The sequence below is a fragment of the Varanus komodoensis genome, unplaced genomic scaffold (genome assembly GCF_004798865.1).
Source record: "Varanus komodoensis strain SLA01 unplaced genomic scaffold, ASM479886v1 scaffold7_3, whole genome shotgun sequence".
NCBI lineage: Eukaryota > Metazoa > Chordata > Lepidosauria > Squamata > Varanidae > Varanus > Varanus komodoensis.
In genome coordinates this window covers 22432589-22455657 of record NW_025336480.1, presented here as the reverse complement: position 1 = coordinate 22455657, position 23069 = coordinate 22432589, and the positions used below count along the sequence as shown (strand labels likewise).

Below are 23069 nucleotides of genomic sequence, written 5' to 3'. Positions count from 1 at the left end.
GTGGCGATGCCTACCTTTATCACCTTTTCTACTTTTTTGCACCATAAATGCACTTTTGTCATTCACCTCTCCAGTATTTATTTAGATGTGAAGTGATATTTACATGTTGTAAAGAAATATGTAAGCTATCACAGTGAAGTTTTGCCAACCATTGGAAGAAGTGAAGTTAGTTATAGCCTACAGCCAGGAGCCACAAGACAAAGTGCATTTAATTCAAATTTTATTTTGTTAAATTAAGCTTACCTAAAATGAGATTGCAAATTGCTGTTCGCGCCATTTTAATATTCTGGAAAGATCCTAAAATATGAATTTTCCTGTAATTTAAAACAAGTATTATTTACCATGAAATATATTTGTGTTATTTAAAAATACTTCCACGTATTCCCCTTTTACTGACTCAACAATCTTGTTCAGTGCTTTTCAGCACCTAGCTGAATGCTAATATAAGGAGAGATTTCAGCCACTAATTAGATGATCATCCTGCTTTACAAATCCTAAGCATTAAAAGTAGACATGACATACTACTATCCCCATCTACTTCATTTCAGATCCACTTTGCTGCATTGCATGGTAACACCTGCACCATCTGCCAGAGTACACTGGAGCCATCTTAATTGGGGCTAATCCATTCTTCACTTATCTCTTCATGTAGTACTCTGTAATACAGTACCATTCCACCATTAACTAAACTACAGCTGTTTGCCTTCCTGCCAACTTTCCTGTAATTGCAAACAGGAATTAATTCCATCAAGGTAATTTATACACGTATTGGGATCACTCAGACAACACAGTATTCCAACAGGATTCCTCTGCTGCACACAAATAAACCATGCATACATTAACCTACATATTCATTTAAGCTGCAAAATACTCTACAATAATGCCTTCAATATTTCTCAGGATTCAGCAAGGCCACAAACATTCTGTTCGCAGAATACAGTGGGCCAAACTGTACTGAAAGGCAGCGTTATCGGTCTGTCAGACTATTCGAGAATGTTCTGTGCTTTTGACAACCATCATGCAAATGTTTCCAACATGGGGATTAATCAAGATAAGTCTTCCAGAACTAAATCTGACCCAACAAATGTAAGACCTTGTTAAGATACATCCAGAATGCATCATATTCACCACATATATGTGAAGGCTCCAGATATATGCAAAATCATGGAGTTATATTAGAAACTCTCCTTTACTGAAAGCATGCCAAAATTGCCTCAAAATTTACAGTAAAGTAAGGAAGATGCACTTCTTTATACTTACGAGTCTGCAAGAACTATTCGTGTTCTTGTTACATTTTCAATAGTGAATTTTGTTTTTCCACCTTTCCCTGCAATTCTTCCTATTGCTCTAGAAAGATGATCTCCTTTTAAAGGCTTGACTAAAGAGAAAAGACCATGTTAATGCATCACATATACATTACACTAGACCTAAATATGTTTATGCTGGCATTCAATGAATGGTCTGGGAGCACCTGATGCTGCATGGTTGCTAATGCTGAATATGTACGAATCTACTTAATCTTTAGGATGGAAGGTCACTGTGAATCACGTGAGAATGAGATAATATTGTAAAGTGCTTATTCCAAAATGAATCATCTAGGATAATGAGACTTACTGGAATGAATACTTAGGAGTGCATTCTCAGATGAGATTAAAAAATATTCAGAGAAAAATCCACTTGGAAGATGGAATTATAACCTTCAGAAAGCTAGGCTACAGTAGGATTCTCTTGTATACACTAATTTCCACAGGCAGGGAAAGCCTTTGGATCTAAATTCCTCTGTGCACTTTCTGAAGTGGTCCAGGCATAGGAAAACTGTGTTTTGCTGAACATTTGAATTGTTTCAATAAATAAGGGGGCAAAGCAGTAGTCTATTAAAATCATGCCCACATCTTAGTTGCATGAACTGGAGTTGTGATGGGAAGTTAGGAGAGCATTGATTTTTTCACTTATATGGCTGAAAGACTGCTATGAATAAAGTCGGGTGAGGGGATGCATATGAAAGGATCAAAAGACATATTAACATGCTCTCAGAAGGCTTCTTGTATAGATTTTACTGAGGGGCAATAGTTCCACTTTCATAAAGATGATCCATAATATCTTGTGTAACAACAAAAATGTAGTAATATTTCAATAGCCCTGTATTGTTTTAAGGCATGTCAAGGTAGCGTAACAAAATGGGAAAAGCTGATACTGCTGCAGTAGTCAGTTAGATAACAAAGATACTATTATCTCAGAAATTTTAAGACATGTTCCAAGTCCCAGAAACAGAAATCAAGAAACAATTGACTTGTATAAAAGGAAATAAAATTAATAAATTCTATAAGGCTGCTTAACATTTTTAAGTTCTTACACGATCTATACATTTGGTTTAGTTGCTCCAATATCCTGACATGGAATACTCACCATCTGTTACTTCAAATGATTCTAGAAAAAGGTCATCTAATCTGATGAGAGCAAGTGCATCCTAGAAGAGAGTGATGGAAACTTACAACTTCGCACATCAAACCAAAAGAAAAAAAAATCTGAAAGATTACTTATAGCTTGTATAAAAGTTCCAGAGCAGGCATATTGACATTAGCATGACATTCAGATAACACTAATTTGTCAATGTTAGTTCTGAACACTGTTGCTTTAAAAAACTAGACATCCACTCTGCTAGCCAAATTCTGCTTTTGTACCATAAAAAGGTAAAGGTTTCCCCTTAAAGGTGACATTAAGTCCACTCACGCCTGACTCTAGGGGGTGGTGCTCATCTCCGTTTCCTAGCCGAGGCAGCCAGCGTTTGTCCGTAGACAGTCTCTGTGGTCATGTGGGTGGCATGACTAAACACCGAAGTGCACGGAATGCTGTTACCTGCCCACTGAAGTGGTACCTTTTTATCTACTTGCATTTGCATGCTTTCGAACTGCAAGGTGGGCAGGAGCTGGGATGGAGCAATGGGAACTCACCCCGTTGTGCAGATTTGAACCGGCGACCTTTCGATCTACCAGACCAGCAGCGCAGCGGTTTAAACCACTGCGCCACCTGCAGTCCTCAAAAAAAAATCCAAGTGAAACTCTGTTACACAGGACACATTTGGTCCTTTACGGATTGATTAAAAATATTTAGCCTAGAGCCATCTTTAGGAAACTCTGCACATTAACAGATGAAACAGAAATTCTGCCTGAAAATCATCTGAATAAATCTCTCAGCACTCATGATTATACCTCATGGCAAAGCCAAAGAGGAGTCAAATTTTGCATTTGGATTACAAATTACTAAACTATATATATTCAATTATCCAAAAAGCAAGGTAAAGTCCCATACCTACAAAGGCAATTAGATTTTGGGGGTACCTCAATTTCACTTTAATGAAGTTATTCAAGATGAAATGAACACTCACCTCTACTTGGAATCCAAGTATAAAAGCTTTCACAAAATCAGCTGCTTTTGTCAATGCACTTATGTCTTTAGTTTCTTTACAAGTCTAGAAGACAAAGTAAGTATTAAGAAGGCTTGCAGAAAGAAGGCACCTGTTTCACCCCTGGCTTCCCTCCCTCCACTTTAAAAGATAACTCCATACATTTGCCTGTAATTGGTGAAGTTAGGGTTTTCCCATGTCAGGACATGGTTCCAAACTGAATCCCCTCCTCCCTTCAAAAGGGGCTGGTTCCACCCAGTGGGAACACCAGACATTACTTAACTTGTCTGTTCATTTGTTTGATAATAAATCACTGAGTTGATGAACTCCCACCCTCCCTCTCTGACCCTCCTTGTTCTACAGTGTCTCCCCTTGAACCAGGAGTTGTCAGGCATTCACCAGCCATCTAGCTAATCTTACTATTTAACCTTGACATTTCAGTAACACATTCCAACCTGTCCTCTTCTTCTAGCTCACCTTCAGAGTTTGAGCTTTCTGACTTGAAATGTTGCATTTTGAGATAAATGGGCTCAATCCCTCAAGTCTCCATAAAGCAGATAAATAATTTAAAAGCTTGTGCATTAGTGAATATTAACGATTGTCCCAGGGCGGAGAGAGGGAGGGAGGGAACCTTGCAAAAAGAAGCCACTGCTGGATAAAAGCAGCATTAGGTGTATTCCACCCACCTGCACTTAGACAATCCCTTATTTAAAAGACGGTGTAGTGTGCTATAGGGATGAAACGAACTGGTTTTATTGAAAAATACCCAGTCTAAGTTCTGTAGATGCAACAGACAGAAACAAAGCAGCAATCCACTGATCAGTCATTTGTGGTGCTTCTCTAATTCCCAAATATGCCCACAGTCCTAAAAGGTCATCCTCTGCACCGTCTGGAACCTTCTCTTCCCCCATACTTAAGATGGAATGTCTCTCCCCATATGCACATGCATATGACTGCAAACATCCTGCAGAGACTCTTCTTCCAAGCTTCTCCTTATTTTAATATGCAGAAGATGGCAAAAACAGAAGGGGGTTTCTTTCTGAAAGAAAACTCATTTAACTTTTTGTACTTCAGGCTAAGACTTCTATGTTTTCCTCAGGCATACAAAATATTTTTCAGTATTTAATGTCTACAATTGTAGGCAGTGTAATGCAATTCAAATTTTGTACCTGCTGGTAGGTTTTGCTTGGAATATGAAGAGATTCAGTTTATTGGGAAGCATGAAAATATAGCAAATATACAAACTGTACTATATTTTATGCTGTATAGTGGTTTTACAGTGTTAGATGTTGTTGTACTATTATGATTTTGCAATATTATTTTACTACTGTTTTGTTTTGATTAAATTTAACCTGGAAAAGTCCTTTCATTATGAGTTTAGCAAACACCAAAGAAAAATAAATATTCTTAGTGCTGAGAAGCATACCAACTAAGGTACAACATATAACCAATGCAAATGCAGAAATGAGAGTGATAACCTTTCACACACAGCAAATCTTCTAACTCACCTTTATCTCTACATTCCTTGTTTTTAAATTAAATCTAATCTGAAGCTGCAAGTGTTCTACAATTGGTGTAAAAATTTTCATCCAGTTCTCTTTCAATGGTGTGTATCTGTTTGCTGGTACTGGAATTTTCCTCATTTCAGCTTTTCCACCCTTGATGAGACAACCAAGAAAAGACTAATTTGCAATCCAAACAAAACTGCTTAACAAGTAGTTAAATATTAACATTTAATCTATTATTAAATAAAATGGTTTACCTTAATTTACATTCAGTAAGAATAAGCATATATGGTTATGGCAAACAGAAATCCATTTTCCCCCAACTTTTAGCAGATTACAGAAATACTTGCTTCTAAAGTAAGAGAATTTTACTTTCCCTTAGAACTGGTATCCATGTTTATACAGTACTGATTTAAAACATTATCTTTGGTTTCCATCACATTTATTGCAGACAGGAAAAATCATCCTGTCAGAACCTCTTCAGAAATACCAAGCAGATGCTCAAACGTAAAGGTGATAAATGCTAATAGTCCCCCATATAAGTTTGACAAATATTCATCGACTAATTCCACTGAAATGCATGTGGGAGGAACGCGGAAAAACAGTGTACATCTGACCAAAGATTAAAACTGTACTTAAAAGCCACTCGGTACAGCAGCTGACGCACAGAGAGTCGACACCGGAATACACATTTGGGGCGACAGCTAAGCACGGCTCCTCAGCTACTACAGAGGTGTTAAACACGCGTCTGCCATTCACCTTTCAAATCTATGGGAAATAGATTCAGGCGGCTGAGGTCCACCTACAGTAGTCTATAGGCGGCTGAGGGCCACCTAACCCGCCACCAAAGACTTCCACGGCCAGGCTTCCCATGCAACTGCGCGGGAGGCAACAGGGATGACCTACCTCGAGAGCTTCGCCGCGAAGCGGTGGGAAATCGGGCCTCTTCCTGGGCGTAGGACCCCCGCTCGTGTCCATGGGGACCTCGGCCGCTCGCCTCTTCCGTTTGCGGACACTGGTGAAGCCCTCCCCACCGGCCCCATCTTCCACTTCCATCACGGCGGCGGGCGCAGGACGCCTGTAAGCACTTGCAGAGCCCCTCTACTCCACGCACATGTCGAAAGGAAGAGGCGGAGCCGCCTGGCAGCTGGTCTCAATTGTCCCCTCTTGCCTTACGTCACTTCCACCGATCGTTCTTGTGCTCTCTCTTGGCTCTAGGGCTGTGCCCCACTTGTCTCCTCCCCCCTGCAACAAAGGCGTGTTAGGCTCCGCTCTTCCGCCAATGCCCCCTGCTTCCGGCGTCCCTGGCAAGAGGGGGGCGTATCTCGAAAGAAGAAGGAAGTGTCTCGCCTCTCGTTCGGCTTAGCCAATGGGGCGGGGGTTGGTGTGGCGAGCCGGGAATGGCACAGCCGACCGTCTTGCTCATCTCTGTGGTTCGGTGCCCCGGATGTTGGGGGTTGCCTGACGGCCGCGCATGCGCGGAGCCGCTGAGGGTGGAACGCTCACGGGCGGGAGGGGAGCGGGAGGAGTAAGAGGGGGCGAGAGCCGTTGCACTCGGGCCGCGGCAGCGTTATGTCGACGGCAAACTTGCTAGAGAAGCCGCAGATAATCGCGCACACGCAGCAGGGCCTGAACTACACCGTCTTCGATTGCAAGTGGGTGCCGTGCAGCGCCCGCCTCGTCTGCCTGGGCAGCTTCCCGCGAGGCACCGGCGTCATCCAGCTCTACGAGCTGCAGAGCGGCCGCCTCAGCCTCCTCCGCGAAGTGAGTGAGGGGAGCCGGCTCTTGCTGGGAGGCGCCTTCCCCTTCCGCCCTCCCTTTCCTTGCAGGCGCCCCGCTTCTCACGCCGCAGCAAGGCGCCGGTGCGTGCTTGGAGAGCGAGGGGGAAGCGACCGCTAGAGAAGCGGGGCCTCTGCAAGCAACCCCTGCAAGTTTACTCCGAAGTAAGCCCCACTGTGCTCAGTGAGGCGTACACCTAGGTCGGATTGTAGTCACCATGCTGCCTACAAGGCAGAGCACATGTCCCTGAAGCCATGAATTAGCACTAGGAAATCCATTCTCCGTATTGTGTCAGCTCATGTAATAAATCATAATAATATAATGCGAGGGGTTCAACTGGAATCACAGCTGTGGATGGGGATCTCCCTTTCATCCTCCACTATACAGAAAACTTAGAAGATTTCATACTTCTCCAGCGAGGGTTGCTCCAGATGTATTTGGCTATAGTGCACAGATTAGTTGATGTACTTGAATACACACCTTACCTCTGTCCTTGCAGTTGTTGAACTGTGTTGGTGCCTGCTAGGAGATGAAAACTGAACCTGTTACTGCTCTTTGTGTCTATGCTTGTGTGTGTATTTATATAGATAATCATTGGAAAAGACTTGAAACAGTCAATTATTTGAAATCAGGGTGGCTGATTAGATATTAGAGCTCAGTTCAGTCACAGCCTTGATTTCTTACACTGTGTTGCATTTGTCTTAGGTTCTGTCAATAGTTTATGGCCAGTTTGCCATCAAGTTAGTGTTTATGGCAGTAGCATCATCAATGTATTTCACAAGCATGAGCCAGTAATAACCATTATGCCAAGTTCACCTCATTTTCTGTAGAAACCCTGACCATAATTTGGTTGAACTTCAGGACCTATTTGAAGTTAAGTTCGTTTGGAAGCATGTGGTTTATGGATCTGACTTAGAACTTGTAGTGCTTTAACATCGTTTTGAGACAATGGTGAATTAGGGCCTTCAGTGTGTTTACACTGTAACTAAACAGTTCTAGTCATCTGTATCATTCTGCCAAGGAGGTGCAAATTTATAGTAAGGTAGTCATTCTTTTTAATCTTCTGAAAGATTGATGCTTTCAGGTTGTGATGGCACCCTTCAGTTCTTAATTTTGTATCAAATATTATTATTATAAGGTTGTGGTACAATAGCTTACCATTTGTTATGTAAGTTGCTTCTTCAAGACTGTAGAGCACAGAAATAGATGCATCTTCTAGGCTGAGTTTGTGTATTCAGAAGTAAGCCCCCTTAATTTTAAGGGGCTTTCTGCCAAAGAAGTGCACTTTGGATTGCAGCCTTAACTAAATTAGCTCCTGTGTGCAAGAGACAAAACAGAATGGACCTGGCCTGACAAATGAAAGGGTATTCCAGATTGTAGTGCGACATAGTTTGAAAACTACTGGTATTCACTGAAATGTAGCAGCTAAACAATTTGAGGCTGGAGTGCTGTACAAATGCTCTTCAGATGGATGAAGGTCTGTAATTACTAACATAGTTTAAGAAGGTGGGTGGCTAACTTCAGTTTTAACCATTTAAATTAAGATGAATTTCCAGTGAACTGAACACACATTAGTGCGTTCCAGATCAAGATCAAACAATAAAAGAAATGCATATATATGGGCATCCTAGCCGTGTTTTTTCTTCTATCCTAGCCCACCACTTGCCAAGCTAGTGTTCAGGAATCAAGAACAGGTTTAATAATGATGAGGAGCACCATGCTGGTCACCATGGTGATAACCATTAACTGCTTGTATACACAGCATTCTGCTTCCCACACCACAGAGCACTGGTTGCTGTAACTATAGCAATACAAGAACACAACACATTGACCTTATAATGGATTATGAAGAATTATTGCTCGCCTGCTTCTGAGATCTTGCAATGATAATGTTTTACTTAGTTGTAAGGACTTTCAGTGACTAGCAACCTGGTTTATACCAGTAATCTAGAAACTGATTTTTGATATACATTCCTACCCAAGACCTTATTGCTAAATAACAGGTACTGGTTCTTTATATATATTTGCTATATAAAACTAAAGAAGATAAAAGTGAAGATGGGAGGCAAGATCTAAGAAAAGGCTTTTTCATATAATTTTTTTTGGTCAGAATTTCACATCTTTTCATGACAACTAATTTTTTTAGGCTATACACTATAAAAATCAATGATAGGACATCTTAGCAGTACAAGCTGCTAATGTGCAAGAGATATTTTGAATTATACTTGTATTTACACTCATTACAATGTTGAACTTGTGTTGGTTTGATTTGATTTATTCAAATTGGGCTCCAGGCTTGTGGTCTGTTGATCTTCTTGAATTAGGGTGCTAAGTTCTTAGATTTATGGATTTATGTTTACTGGTTGCCAGAATGTAAACTCTTGGAAATAAATCCAGCTGGTTGATTATGAGTAACCTGTTTAAGATTAGGCCCTTAATAATAAAGGGGGAATTAAAAGGAAAAAAAGTTATTTTGCAATATTGGAACATCAGGGAGAGTATTAGACATCTATACAAATAATCAAAGCATCAACTCTATTCGGATGTAGTTCTGCCGTGATTATCCTCAGTCCCTGAAGTTGGAGGCTTAGCTCTTCCAGTGCTGGATGAGAGGAGTGGCAGAGGTGGTCTTCACCCTCAGGACCTTTTTCACGGGACAGGCTTTGTCACTGTCTAGGCAAAATGTTTTAGAAGATGGGGGAGGGGACCGCAGAGGCTGGAGAGGCCTCCAGATAGCTGGTATCCTGACCTCTGCAATGTCTGCCCCTCCTTGACCATTGAAGTGTCCACTTTTCCTCCTCTCCCACTTTTTCTCCCAGGCATATAGGGGCAGCCAGCATGCTCAGAGTGTGGATTCCCAGCTCTGAAGTCTACTAAAACTTGAAAAACATATTATTGTTTCTCTTCTGCTTGCTAGAACTCACTTGACCTGCCTCACGCTTTGTTAACTGTTGGAGGTAACAGTCAGGATCAGGCTTCTAAAAACACAATCCAGGGATCCCCAAAGCTCCAAGACCAAAGGTTTCCTTCTGGCAGATGATAATTCAGTATGACACCATGGTAGCTAGATTACAATGACAATACAATTCAGGGCATACCCAGTTAAGAGGTAAACCTCATTGAGTTCAGTGGAGCTTGCTCCCAGCTAATGCATATATGATTGCAACAACTATAATTTAAACGTCACTCCATGTTCCTTGGCAAACCAATTAAATTCCAAACCATGACTCATACTAAAGATATAATGTACCCTTGTTCCTATTAACAGCAGTTTTTTGGGTTTTTATATATACACATGTATGTATGTATGTATGTATGTATGCATGCTTTGCTAAAATGTATCAACAGTCATCTTATATTTTAAGGTTAGAGTAATAAGTTCAATTTTTAAAAAGTCTGTTTTCCAGTGCTTAATTTTAATGGAAACTATCTATTAGATAGAGCAAAACAATAGATATAAAACTGTTAAGGATTCCTCCTAAAATTGTTTGCTTCTGATTCTTTCCAGATTGAAAAGTCAAGGCCTATTAAATGTGGAACCTTTGGTGCATCTTCCCTTCAACAAAGATATTTAGCTACAGGCGATTTTGGAGGAAACTTAAATATATGGTAAGAAATGCTGGATTTGCAGATTAATAATTTGCATGTTCCTGTTTCATGCTTGACTTCATTCTGTTTTCAGATCATTCAAAATTAGGATGCTAACAAATCGTTTTAGAACAGCGAAATTTAGATTTTAGGTAGCAGTAATCTAATACAGAGATTCAGATGTGTAGATGTTGAATTAATTTTATCACTGCTGTCCGCTTTTATGGATGCTTACATTTTTATTGTTGCTCTTGTTCATAAAATTAAATTGCATTTTTATCCCACCTCATTTTCCTCTTGTGAGAAACTTAAGGCTGCTTACATAGTTCTCCTTCACTGCATTTTATCCTCACAACAACAATCCTGTGATGTAGTTTAGGCAGAGAGACCATGATTGACCAAAAGTAACCCAGTAAGTTTCCTGGCTGAGTGAGGAGCAGAATCTGGATCTCTCAGATCCCCAGTCCCACCCAACCTGCTCTCATTGTTTTAAAATTCGAAAGTTGTCTGGATTCCATAATCATACAACTGGTTCCACACAATCAGGGGCTGCATTTCCCTCAAACAATATTGCCTTCCTTCTCCTTCCTCCTACGTCAGCCACATGGCAAACTGCTTTTGAAACTCTGGCTGGGTTAATGCAGCACGCTAAGCCACAGTGGGCTTTGAGCTTTTTAGAGGCAGCAGGACTTACCAGGATATGCAAATGTGGCACAAAAGATGCAGCAGTGGTTGTCCTTTGCTAGCGAGCCCCCCTGAGCACCCATGGTTTATACTAGGACTGTTGAGGGTAACTTCTTCTCAGGTGGGTTGTGATGTGCAAATTCAACAGTGTGGTTTTTATCAAGTGGCAGTAGAGCCTTTGCCACTCTTCTTGTCCTGCTAGTGCCACCTCCAGCCCCGCTTGCCAGCAGCTGCCCTTCCATTTCCACTGATGTAGGAATGGCGTTTTGCAGGGACTAAGTCGCTCTCCACTTTTTCCCCCTGGTACTTCAGGAGTACACGAATGGGTTCACAATTTTTAATTAAAACATCCCTGGCTTTCCACAAGCGCACAAGCATGCAGATTCTCTGTGTGTATTGCCCTGTCGATTTCCTTTTATGTTACAGCTGTCAAGTGAAATAGCTAATATATCGGAAAGTGACCACAGTAGATTTTGCACAGGCTAAACACTTTTTAAGGACTGGGAGAAAATAATACCAAATGTGACTGTAAAGCCATTTGTGCAAATCAGGGCATTGAAAAAACGCTAATCAAGCGAGCCGCTGTAAGCATTTTGTTTCAGGACCTTTTCAGGTTTTCTCATATACCATGTCAATGCATTTTTCAGTCTCATTCTGCCTTCTTTTCTAGTTTCTATATTTGCCTACTGGATTTTGCAAAAGGTTGAGGGGGATTTTTTAAAATTATGAGTGATTCTTTGCGCACTGTTTCATAATTCCTTACTGAAGATTATGATAAATTGTGAGACTCAGAAGGAATAAAGAAGGATAGAAGTTATGGAAGCTTCAGAAGCACGGAGGACCAGTACTGACAAGAGTTAGTTCAAGGCTTACTAGAGATATCATGACATTGCCCAGGGGTAGTTGACCCTCCACTCCTCCTGTGTGTCCTTTTTGGACCAATTACTTCACCCACATTGCTTTTTTCTTTTGTGGGGGTGGGGGAGAGAGGAGGCTTTGCACAAGGGCACACAATTAGTCTTTGTGAAGTCTCCCCGCATTGTTTTCCTGCTTCTCTTGACAGCTAATGCATTTATTTCTTTATTTAAAACATTTCTATCCTGTCGTATATCTGCTTGGGATCTCTAGATGTCTGTAATCAACAAGGAAACTGACAAGATGAGTCTGTGCATAGCAGATGTGTGAATATGTGCACATGTCAAGGAGTGGGGAAAGAAGGAAAAACACATTTGTGTGCTTCCAAAGAGCCAGGCGTGGGAGCGTGGAAGGTGGTGGATGAAGTATGTGCTCTGAAAAGGGGTAATGATTAGAGTGAGGAGGGGACTGAGAATTTCCAGCTATAGAAATGAGGACATGAGAGGGATGGCCACAGAAAGTCCCCGGGGAAAAAATGAGTCACAGCGAGCTGCCCAGCAGGCAGTCGTTTATCAAGGAGCAATGTGGGTTGGCAAACAACCTGTGGTGGCTTGTCCACAGCATAGCTTATCGTAACATTCGAACCAGCCCTGTGGCGGTCTTTTAAAGGAGCTTGCGATACGGTTTGGTACCCTACTGTTTAAAGAGATGGGTGAGGTTTCATTGTCTCCACTGGGAATGCCTAGAGTAGTTCTTCGGACACTAGTCTTTGGTTTTGCAAGTTCACATTCTGAAATGCAAGTAGAAGCCTATTCTGAAGTCTTTCACTGGTGGAATACAATGAAACAGAATGATATTTGTCTATCCTCTCCTTTTCTCTTGCACCTGCTTAGAGTGTGGGGTTTCTTTTTGTTTTAATCTTTTAATGGTGTCACTAGAGGAAGGTCCTTGAGAAGCCTAGAGTTAGTCTTAAACTTTTTAATGTATACTGTTACAAGGTAAAGCTTAAAAATAAACATAAACTATAGGCAGAAAGAGTATTTCTTTTTCTAAGTAGCAAAAATCATATTTGGTGTCAACAGTTCTGTGTAGAGTTTAACAGAAAACTTCAAATGTTGATGTGTAACTAATATTTGGTTGATTAATAGTCTAGCTTTTTTTTTCTGGCCCCATTGTAAAGCTTCAGAAAGATTAAGAAAAACAACCTTTTTCAAGTCCTCACTTGAAGAAAAACTAAATAACAAGACCATCAGACCTTTCAGTATTTGTGAGCCCAACATCCTGAACTTGAACTGTAATATTACATCTTTATTTCATTGATTTTTTAAAAAACTTTTATAATTCTACCAATTTTTGGGAGGAAAAAGAGAACTTTTTAAAAGGTTTCAACCAGATTTGCTGTTGAATATTAATAAAAAAAAATTCTTCTGCTGCTTTATGGCTCAGGTAAATGAAGATCTTGAATAACCAATCTTTATTTCCAAAACTTCTTGACATTGGTTCTTCACAAATGGCATTTCATATCATATAGATGACCACTACAGTATGAAAGTAAATTGGGGCTAGTTTAAATGAACACAAAATAATTGTTCCATTTCTGCTATTAAGGAATTTGGAAGCTCCAGAAATTCCAGTATACTCTGTAAAGGGACATGAAGAAATCATAAATAGTATTGATGGTGTTGGTGGCTTAAGGATTGGGGAAGGAGCACCGGAAATTGTGACAGGAAGTCGCGATGGTGAGTTTACCCTGTTGCTCTGCTGTTGATCAGGAGGAAAAAGGGAAATGGGTCAGGTTAAACGCTGCCAATAGCCTCCTATGACGTTGATTCTTCAGTCTTATGATCAGGCAGCTTAGATATTTGTTTTAATGAGCCCATTTAGTTCTATCACAAACCCAGAAGGAATACAGTCTCCATTGCTTGATGGTTCAGTCTTAATTTTTGATGGTTCAATCTTATATGATTCCTGGAGAGTCCAGGACTTTGTAGGATTTTTTGGCATCCCTGCTTCAAGACCTTAGATACAGCTACAACCTTCAAAGGGGGTTCTGATTTCAGATCTCTCCTCTCACAGCTACTCTGGAAAGCACTGCAGTGCCTACATTAAGAGGTTGTAAAAGTTGTCTCAGAAGAACCTAAAGAAGTCTGCTATGATTTAGGAAGGGAAGGGAGAGGAAAAGCCATGATGCAAGAAATCCTATGGCCACTGCAGCCCTAGAGACATGTAGAGAAAAAACACAGAGAGGTGGCCAGACAGGTGAAAATTGCCTCCATTTCTCTTCCTGTCATGTTGGGCACAGCCTGGTAGGGCATTATATGCTTGGGAGCCTTGGCATGGGAGAGTTTTGTCTACTAAGGGCGCAACCCTTAGGATTGCACACTAAAACAGAGTTGTTTCTAGAGAAATAGTTACATGTATTTTACTGGAAAAGAAGCAGTATACTGACTACATCTGTATTCTTGCTTGCAGAATCTAGCTAAAAGAACTGTTTTCACTCATTATTGTGCTTTGGCTTCATAATGCTAATATCTGCTCCCTCAGAAGATAGCGTGTAGCTGATTCTGGCCTCCGGGGTGGCAAACAGGAATCTAGCCCCTTCTGCATGGCAGTTTCCATTGTAGGAAAAGGGGGTAAGAGGAGATGGGCATACATGTAAGAGGACATGTGGATGCACGTGGACATGCAGAGGAAGGACAAAAGGATACAGTCCTGCTTCCTTGCTTTCTCCCATTTTCTTGACAGTTCTCTGAAAGAAGTGGCCCGTTGCTTTTACTAAGTCCCTATTTCATGACCATGCCAATGGCTGCAATGTCAGCAGAGTGGAGGACTGAATAGTAATCTGTCTGGGCGCACCTGGTGATTGCAGCAGTGCTGAAATGATGAATGCTGCAAATGTTTTGCTACTGCTTGCCTGGAACAAAAGGCACAGCAGAGGCAGGGGATTTCTTGTGGGTGGACTGCAAGTTGTGTGCGTCCATTTTAAAGAAGCCTGCTAGTTCTCATAGAAGCACCAAAGTGTGCTGCACCAGGTAAGGGATTTTTTTTTTATGACAGACAAGCCTTGGCGGCATCTCATTGGCCAGCAACCGGAAATGCCATTTCCCCTGCAGTTGGGCAGATTGTTCACCCTAAGAATCAATGTTTGTCTCCCTTATTTTGTTAACATAGTTTTTCCACATTAGCTAGTGCACAAAGATACTAATAGTTTAAGGAAATTTGATTTCAGTGGGTATATACCTTGTTTTTAATAGATTTAGATTCTATCCAATATCAGAGGAAAGCGAATTAACTGTTTAGATATATTTGAGGACTCATAAAAATGTATTGATTTCTGTTTCAAGTCACTTTAAGATAGCTGATTAGTGAACTTATATTATGAAGCAGTGTTGTCCTGTATGATGTTTGGTGAAGTGGTTGATATTAGCAACATACTGGGTTAAAGGAATGTTAGGGGAAGACCAGAGTGGTCTTTTTGTGTATAAAAGCTGAGTAGTAACAGTTCTTGTAGAGGTGAAAGAGGACAGTTTTATAGCTCCAGCTATAAAGACTGCACTTACTGATGAGTCCAGTCCATCACTGCCATGCCATAGATTTTTTTCTTAGCTAGTATATACTTGGTAACAGCAGTATTGGCCAGCCCTTTTACATTCTAGGTTCCTCTGCTGCCATATGATATGGTTACAAGGATACTGCAATTGGATCTACATATGCTGTATATTCTATTTTGAGCCCCACATGGAAAGGGGTTTTCACATAAGTCATTAGAGGGCTGCAGCAAGCTGATATCTTGCATGATGATGTGAAAAGAGGAACATAAGACAGTTGCAAACAGCTCTGTGTAATATATCAATATATAGTATGAGTAGTCCTGTCACTGACTGAAGATTACATCTTCCAAGCACTGGAAACTAATATTTTAATTGAGTTACATTTTATTTAGGTTTATCAGTTATACCGTTCCTTGGATAAAGCTGAAAGACTCTATCCGTCAAACTTTTGAAAACATGGAAACAGACTGTTCTGTTCTGGGGCTTTTGCCCATAAAATAAATATGAATAACTGTGAAGGAGAAGTAAAGAATGTTTTCTTAAAAAGCAAATTGAAGGAGCTGAAGCTGTAGTGGAAGAATGAATGCCACAAGCCTTTTTGTCAGTAGGAAAATAATGCAATACAATGATTGCAGGGACTGTGAAGGTGTGGGACCCAAGGCAAAAAGACATTCCCGTTGCCAATATGGAGCCAGCACAAGGAGAGAGCAAGAGAGACTGCTGGACAGTAGCATTTGGTAAGTTCAGTGAACTTGTTACTCCTTAATGGCATACAAAAGTGTATCATGGAACTTGTCTCGCTCCCACCACTTTAGTCTCACATTGTTGTGACATTGAGGTTCCAGGTGCTTTGCTTTGCTTCTTTCCTTTTGCAATCAGTTGGACATTATCATGGTAGTCATAGCACACAATGAGATTTAAAAACTTTTATCTGAAATGCAACCAGTAAATTTCTTTTTCTAGAAAACCAGTTTCTAACTGCTGCCTCTTCTCTTTGAACCTCTGCCATTTTTTTTGCAGTAACATCAGTTCAAGTGCTTCTATTTTGTGGCACAGAATGCAACATGAGAATTTGAAATTAGACAGACAGACAGACAAACTGGTGTTGGCATTAAGTTTTCTAGCTGATAAGTTTTTCGTCTTTGAAATATCTTCATATCCGCTAGGGTCAGAGGAAGACTGAAATTTGTTCATGCATTTCCTTTCCGGAGCTGTTTCCTGCCACAGATGTACAACCCTAAAAAAGTTGGTGTAGGAATGTAGACTTGCTGTAAGAAAATTTAGTCATATGGTGATGAACTAAACAGTAGTCCTTTTTCCCTTATTCAGGCAATGCATATAATCAAGAGGAACGTGTTGTGTGTGCTGGCTATGACAATGGGGACATCAAGTTGTTTGACCTTAAGAACATGTCATTGCGATGGGAGACCAACATTAAGAATGGGGTGAGATTTCACAAAGACATGGCAGAATCTTAATATCTTGTAATTAAGAAGCTCAGTGCTTCCAGAGGATTACACTGCACATGATAAAAATTACATAGTACATTGTGATTTTGCCATTGGTCTAATTTAAGATAGTTAATTTATGATTTGCCTTGTGGATAATGGCCACATTCCTTTCCTAAGCAATGAGATCTCAGAGGCAGAGAACTTTGTTCCATATGATTTCTCTCCGTAGATACAATTTTTTACTGTTAAACTACTCTTGTAGATTGGGCTTTTGAAATGCCTCTGAAGGAATCCTTGCTACATGCCATCAGTGAACTGTTAAATAATGTAAATTCACCCAGAGAAAATGAGATATGTAAGAATATGATTCTACGCAAAATTTCGGCATGGTTAAAAGAATCCCACAACTGACCTCGCATCCATGGAAAGGCATGGACTTCTGTTTTTCAAATGGCAGCCCCTGGCAATGGACTTTTGAAACTGCAGAGAGTTTCAGAACCTGTTTGTTTGTTTGTTTGTTACAAACATTTATATCCTTACGACAAGCGCTCAGGACGGCTTACATAATATAAAATTACAATAATACAGTAATAAAACCACAATTATTAAAACAATATAAAACAGGACATCATAAGCTAAGAAAAAAGAAAAGGGAGGAAAAGAATAGAAAATAGATTAGAGCATGACATTGGCATCTCCCATAAAGAAGAAACACACTCAGGAATCCCAGTAGGGGTAGTTTACCTCTTGGTTGCCATCATGAGTCCACAACTGTGCTCACCATGGTATGGACTCTGCTGCCCTCTGGTGGTCATGATGAGCCCCTGCCTTCCTGCAGTCTCATCAACTGGCAGTTGTTCCTGCGGTTCTACTGTACTTTGGTGCTCAGAATGCCTTTGAAGGGCAGTACAACTGCAGAGGGAAATCCTCACATCTACCCTAGCTCCATGGTTGGAAGGGAGGTTTGGAAGGACAGCTACAAAAGCAACTCTTTGAATCTTTAGCAATCTCTAACTCTGCATAAGACTGGACTGTTTGGTTTCAGTCTAACTTTAATGGGACTTGCTTTACTTAGGATTGCACAGCACTGTAATGTCTCATGGTTCAGCTGAAAGCTAATGCATGCTTTGCATTTCTAGGTTTGCAGTGTTGAATTTGACAGGAAAGATATAAATATGAACAAATTGGTAGCCACATCACTTGAAGGGAAGTTTCATGTTTTTGACTTGAGAACTCAGCATCCAACAAAAGGCTTTGCTTCCGTTTCAGAGAAGGTATGGTATAAAATACAGACTGTTCTGATGAAAGTTTTTCTAACGTCCCTGCACACCACAGGGAAGAGGCAAACAATGTTTGTGGGACAGATACATTAAGGAACAGGAGCCCTATGTTCCTGGGAGATTTTTTTCTCTTCAATATCCCACTATAATCTAAGATTGACTAAGGAAATCTTTTTGATGAACAAATCTATTCATCAAATTTAAACGTTGGTTAATACATAGATAGAATCTTAGAAACTACTGTACATTTGTAGAGTTTCCTTTCTCCCTTTTTTAAAAACATTCTGATCATTTCCCGGAAGCGGTACGCCCACCCTTTTGCATATCATGCCATGTTAGGAACGGCGGAGCATCAGCCAGGGTCTCTGCTGCCTTTGCGTTGGGCGGTGCTCAAGCACACACATTCAGTCGCATTGGCCCTCCTGGCATGGTCAGTCATCGGGGATGCTGGGAGTTGCAGTTCAGAAGAGCGCAGGGCTACACCTCAGAGAAGGCTGCAGTGCATGTAGAGAGACTGCAGCACCATGGCAACTGTACCTGCAGCACTCCCCCCACTCCACGGATTGCTTGTGCATAATGTTAGCTTGTCACAGGCCGCTGGCTGTGTAGAGCAAACAGATCCTGTTTGTTATTTTTATTATCTAATATCCTTCATTGGCGTTTCAGGTTGACTCATTCCGTGTAAGAGTATAACTTAACATATAACAGTAAACAAGTGTGATAATACCCAAGAATAAATGTTTGCCATATTTACATCTAACAGAAATCGTTAGACTAATTTATGTCCATTTTTGCTCCACGTTGCTGTTAGGCCCACAAGTCTACCATGTGGCAAGTCCGGCACCTTCCACAGAACAGAGATGTCTTTGTGACTAGTGGAGGAGCTGGAAACCTTCATCTCTGGAAATAGTAAGCATTTAATTTTCCAGCAAGGGCAGGGGATGGGGTGTGGGGGAGATGACTCTTTTCTGTGTGCTTCAAACACCATATGTGGTTATATGGAAGCTCTATAGATAAGTAGGCAGCTTTTCCTGCCTAGGAGAGCTTGCAGTAAGTATTCCCTGGTAGCTGGCTTAGTTTGCATCTGCTCCAGTCCTTTGGGTGTAGATATTTATTTAAACTTGTCACAGAGATGTTGCTACCACTTGAAATGGGTTGGATCCAGATGTGGTCTGTCTTAAAGTAGATCCACTGAAATAAGTAGGTCTTAAATATGACCAAATCTGGATCCAGAACATTGTGTTGAAAACATACTATTGATTGCTTTATGTTTTTTCTGCTGCTTTTATAAGATGTTGTAACTTCATGAAAAATTATTGAGTGCTTAGTGCCTTACTCATATTCCGAACAAATCCTTGACATAATAATTACTGTGGCTTGGTCCTTCTCTGCTTAGTTCAGATCCTATAAGCTGATCTAGCCTTAGTTCCCCCCATTGCAGGGTGGTTAATCTTAACTCAGGTAGTACTTGGGAAAGTGACAGCAGAGTTACTGGGTGTTTCCAGCACTGGAATGATGGCATGCGTTCTTACTCCAGCCTTCTTTGTTCCTGCGCAGCTGTCATTTGAAAAGACCTCCTCTCCAAACAGAATCACGGGTCCCCTCTGATCTTGGGTGAGGCCGAGGCTTAGCCTTTACAAATGGCTGTATTGAATGAAAATACTGACTGTACGTGCGCTGAAATGTAACCTTTTAACATTAAGAATGCTCAGCTAAGAACACTTATCAAGAGCGCCTTCCTCTCTAGTTTCCTCCTTAGTTTTTGTCTAAGTTGCTAGTCCTAAAATGTTGATGTCTTCTGCATCCTGCACAGATTTTCCCCTCTTTTCTTTTTTCTGAAGAGAAGAAGTAAGCTGCTGTTGCTGGAGGGTTGGTTTTGAATGTAAAGAAAGCTGTTGTGGAAGGTCGACTGTGAAATTAATGGAGTGACCTGTAGTCTAACCTGACCTCATGGAATTGTGAGGATCAAATGAGAGACCAGCCTTGTAAGCCAGCCTTAATTCTTTGCAGGAATGGCAAAAGGAACATGAAATAGATGTGGAATTAGATGTAGCAAATGTACATGGTATCTGTTTATGGCACGAGATTTGTTTGTTCTTTTCCCCTAGTGAGTATCCTGCACAACGCTCTAAGAAGGATTCAGAGGGAACCGAGATGGGAGTAGCAGGTTCAGTTAGCCTCCTCCAGAATGTGACATTGTCAACCCAACCGATTTCTAGTCTTGACTGGAGTCCTGACAAAAGTGGTCTCTGCGTTTGTAGTTCATTTGACCAGACTGTGAGAGTACTCATTGTCACTAAACTGAACAGGATTTGATCAACTGAGTTCTAACAAAGGAAAACTTTCATACATGTTCCTGAACCAGCTTTTAGAAGTTTAATGAAATGGCACTATATGCCATGCAACAACACATGGAAAACGTTTTTTACCTCTTCAAGTCAAATCATACTTTTCTGCAAACTGTGCCTTTGATTTCAGCACACTGAAAAAAAGTACTGTTTGATCTGCCCTACAACACCCAGAATTCCCCAGCCAACATGGCCAGCTGAGGAATGCTGGCAGTTGTGGGGTATTTTTTCTGTCTGAACATGCATAGGAGTGTACCTTTAATGTCAGAGTACCTTATGTTCTTTACTACTTTGTGCAGTAGTATCCATTTATTGACACTAGTAAACATGGTTCTGAATATGTATTTCATGTGTGTTTCGCTCACGAGTTCTTTGATATCCTAGAAAGCGTCTTTCACAATTGACACATTTTAGTACTGTAAAAATAGTATCTTTGTTATGTTTGTCAGTGTGGTTTTGACAGTGCTTACCTTGTGCATTTGAAATTTGAATGGTTATACTTTAATGGAATAAAATCAAATACTTGATGTTCTGTTACAGACAACGGTGTGTTTAAAATGCTATGACTGTACATGAATGAAGTAACATTGTTTTAATTTATGCATTTTCTATACCCCTGCCAAAGAGAGAAATTCATGCTTGGATGCATCTCAGTTTTGATATTAAAAACATTTTCTCAAATTAGTAAACATTTTGTGTTTAATATTACATTGGATTAAATTGATGTCCCATTTGTGGTACATTAAATATTAATGAAATAGATCCCCCCACACAAGAAGTGTAATTTATGTAGGGGTTTGGTATAAGCTTGTACCCTTCTGCAGTCCCTCAAGCAGGGATTAGGCAGCATCTGTCCAGGTCCATTTAAACTGGATTCCTCTAATGGGTTGAACAGCCCTTTCCAACTCTGATTCTGATTCTCTAATAGCAGTGTGACATCAAACCTGTCCAATAAAACAACATATAAAAATGTATATTTAACAAATCAAGGGAAAATACTATAATATGGCAGACATTTTAAAGGAGTGTATAAATACATGTACCACGGTTGACTAACTTCCATGCTTTTAGGGATTGTAATTAGAGTTCTGCTTTGGTTCACTGAGTAACCTCTGGTTTCCCATGTGTAAGCACAATGCATTGAGCACCTCTGCCTGAAAAACTTTTCTACATGACTTTTCACATAGGAAAATCATAGTCCGCTTAAGTGCATGCACATGCAATGGGAAGCTATGATAGGTTTTTGTTAGGCACAGATCTAACAAAGTGGAGATGTTGATTTTGTCACACTGTGTGCATGAATGTGACATAAATAGTTCAGTGGACTGCCATCTTATTTTTAACGAAAATGCAGAGAAGTACTTCAACTTACGGAAAAGATCTGTGTCTGAGCTTTTCCAATATAGAAGAGTTTTTTTAAAAAGAAACTTGTACATGTAATGATTTCCAGAGCTTCCCCAGAGGCTGTGAGGTACCATCATGCCTTAGCCCGATAAAACATTTCTTTTACCTGATAACCTTTGGCAGTATAGTATTTGTGGCAAACATTTTTATCTTTCCATTGTTCTGTGTGGATGGGACTTACAAATAAATGTAAATACAGGTGTTTATACCTTTACTAGAATGCAACTGAGAACCCTATTAACAAGTTTCTAAAGTATATTGGAGTCCCATCAGTTTGTCAGTCTGTAAGTAGTATGAGAATGCTTTCTTGGAGCATATACAATAGATTTCAGTCTCTAAATGCAAGTGAATATGCAACTCGGACCTGCTGGATGTAAGAAGCTTTAATGTACTATCTCCTTCTGGAACTAGTGTGTATCTTGACAGTTCTTGCTATGCACTGTCATCTTTGCCTCACGGCAACCCTATGGAGGAGTGCGCTCCAAAATATCTTGTCCTTCACAGCCCTGCTCACCTCATGTAAGCTCAAGGCTGTGGCTTCCTTTACGGAATCAATTCATATGTTATTTTTTTCTTCTTCTGCCTTCAATTTTCCCTAGCATGATTGTCTTCTTCAGTGAGCTGCCTTCTCATGATGTGTCTGAAGTACAACAGCTTCAGTACCACCTGTTTTGCTTCTGGGGCTTGATTTGATCTAGGATCCACTTGCTCATCCTTTTGGTGTCCAGGGTATTCACAAAGCTCTTCCCCAGCACTGCATTTCAAATGCATCCATTTTTATACATGTCAGCTTTCTTCATGTCCAGCTTTCTATGTGCACATAAGTGAATGCGAATACAATAGTGTGTGCTACACCTGACGATCTTTTCTTGTTCCTTCATTGCTGCTCTTCCAGGTCTCAGTCTTCTTCATATTTCTTGGCTGCAGTCTCTCTTCAAATTGATAACTGAGCCAAGGTATGTGAAATCTTTCACCAGTTCCATATCTTCATTGTTAACAGTCTTCTATAGCCATGATTTTCATTAATGTTCAGCTGCAATCCTGCTTCTGCACTTCATTCTTTCACTTTTATCAGGTGTCGTTTCAATCCATTGGTGCTTTCCGTCGTTAATAAAGCTTTACCGGCAAAGCATACATTATTGCTGTATCTTCCCCCAATTCTCACTTCTTTTTTCTCTGATCCTTATCTAACTTTCCTAATCTAGCCTTCATTCCCTCTTC

At 40.5% G+C, this 23069-nt stretch overlaps 2 protein-coding genes across 3 annotated transcripts in view; one reads left to right on the top strand and one right to left on the bottom strand.

Moving 5' to 3' along the window:
• Positions 1–23069, bottom strand: part of PNO1 (partner of NOB1 homolog) — a 31246-nt gene that overhangs the window by 1157 nt on the left and 7020 nt on the right. Inside the window, exons 3-9 of one of the 2 annotated variants that reach the window (XM_044454704.1) lie at positions 20305–20311; positions 5815–6040; positions 4912–5061; positions 3386–3469; positions 2407–2467; positions 1261–1378; positions 244–314 (exon numbers count right to left, since the gene is read on the bottom strand). In XM_044454704.1, the coding sequence (XP_044310639.1) occupies positions 244–314; positions 1261–1378; positions 2407–2467; positions 3386–3469; positions 4912–5061; positions 5815–5964 (634 nt within the window). In that variant the 5' untranslated portion in view covers positions 5965–6040; positions 20305–20311. Of the gene's footprint in view, positions 1–243; positions 315–1260; positions 1379–2406; positions 2468–3385; positions 3470–4911; positions 5062–5814; positions 6202–20304; positions 20312–23069 lie in introns of those variants that run through there. The other variant, XM_044454703.1, reaches the window with a different exon arrangement.
• On the top strand, positions 6445–21128 carry DNAAF10 (dynein axonemal assembly factor 10). The gene is made up of 8 exons (XM_044454702.1): positions 6445–6672; positions 10196–10296; positions 13423–13553; positions 16001–16102; positions 16695–16810; positions 17956–18090; positions 18908–19005; positions 20205–21128. The coding sequence occupies exons 1-8, from the start codon at positions 6481–6483 to the stop codon at positions 20410–20412; spliced, it is 1083 nt and encodes a 360-aa protein (XP_044310637.1). The 5' UTR covers positions 6445–6480; the 3' UTR covers positions 20413–21128.

What these genes read in the sequence shown, in the direction of transcription:
- DNAAF10 (XM_044454702.1), top strand. Translation starts at nt 6,481, where the DNA reads ATGTCGACGGCAAACTTGCTAGAGAAGCCGCAGATAATCGCGCACACG. An exon ending in TGTGACAGGAAGTCGCGATG is followed by an intron (nt 13,554 to 16,000) that starts GTGAGTTTACCC and finishes CAATGATTGCAG; the next exon opens with GGACTGTGAAGGTGTGGGAC. An exon ending in CTGCTGGACAGTAGCATTTG is followed by an intron (nt 16,103 to 16,694) that starts GTAAGTTCAGTG and finishes TCCCTTATTCAG; the next exon opens with GCAATGCATATAATCAAGAG.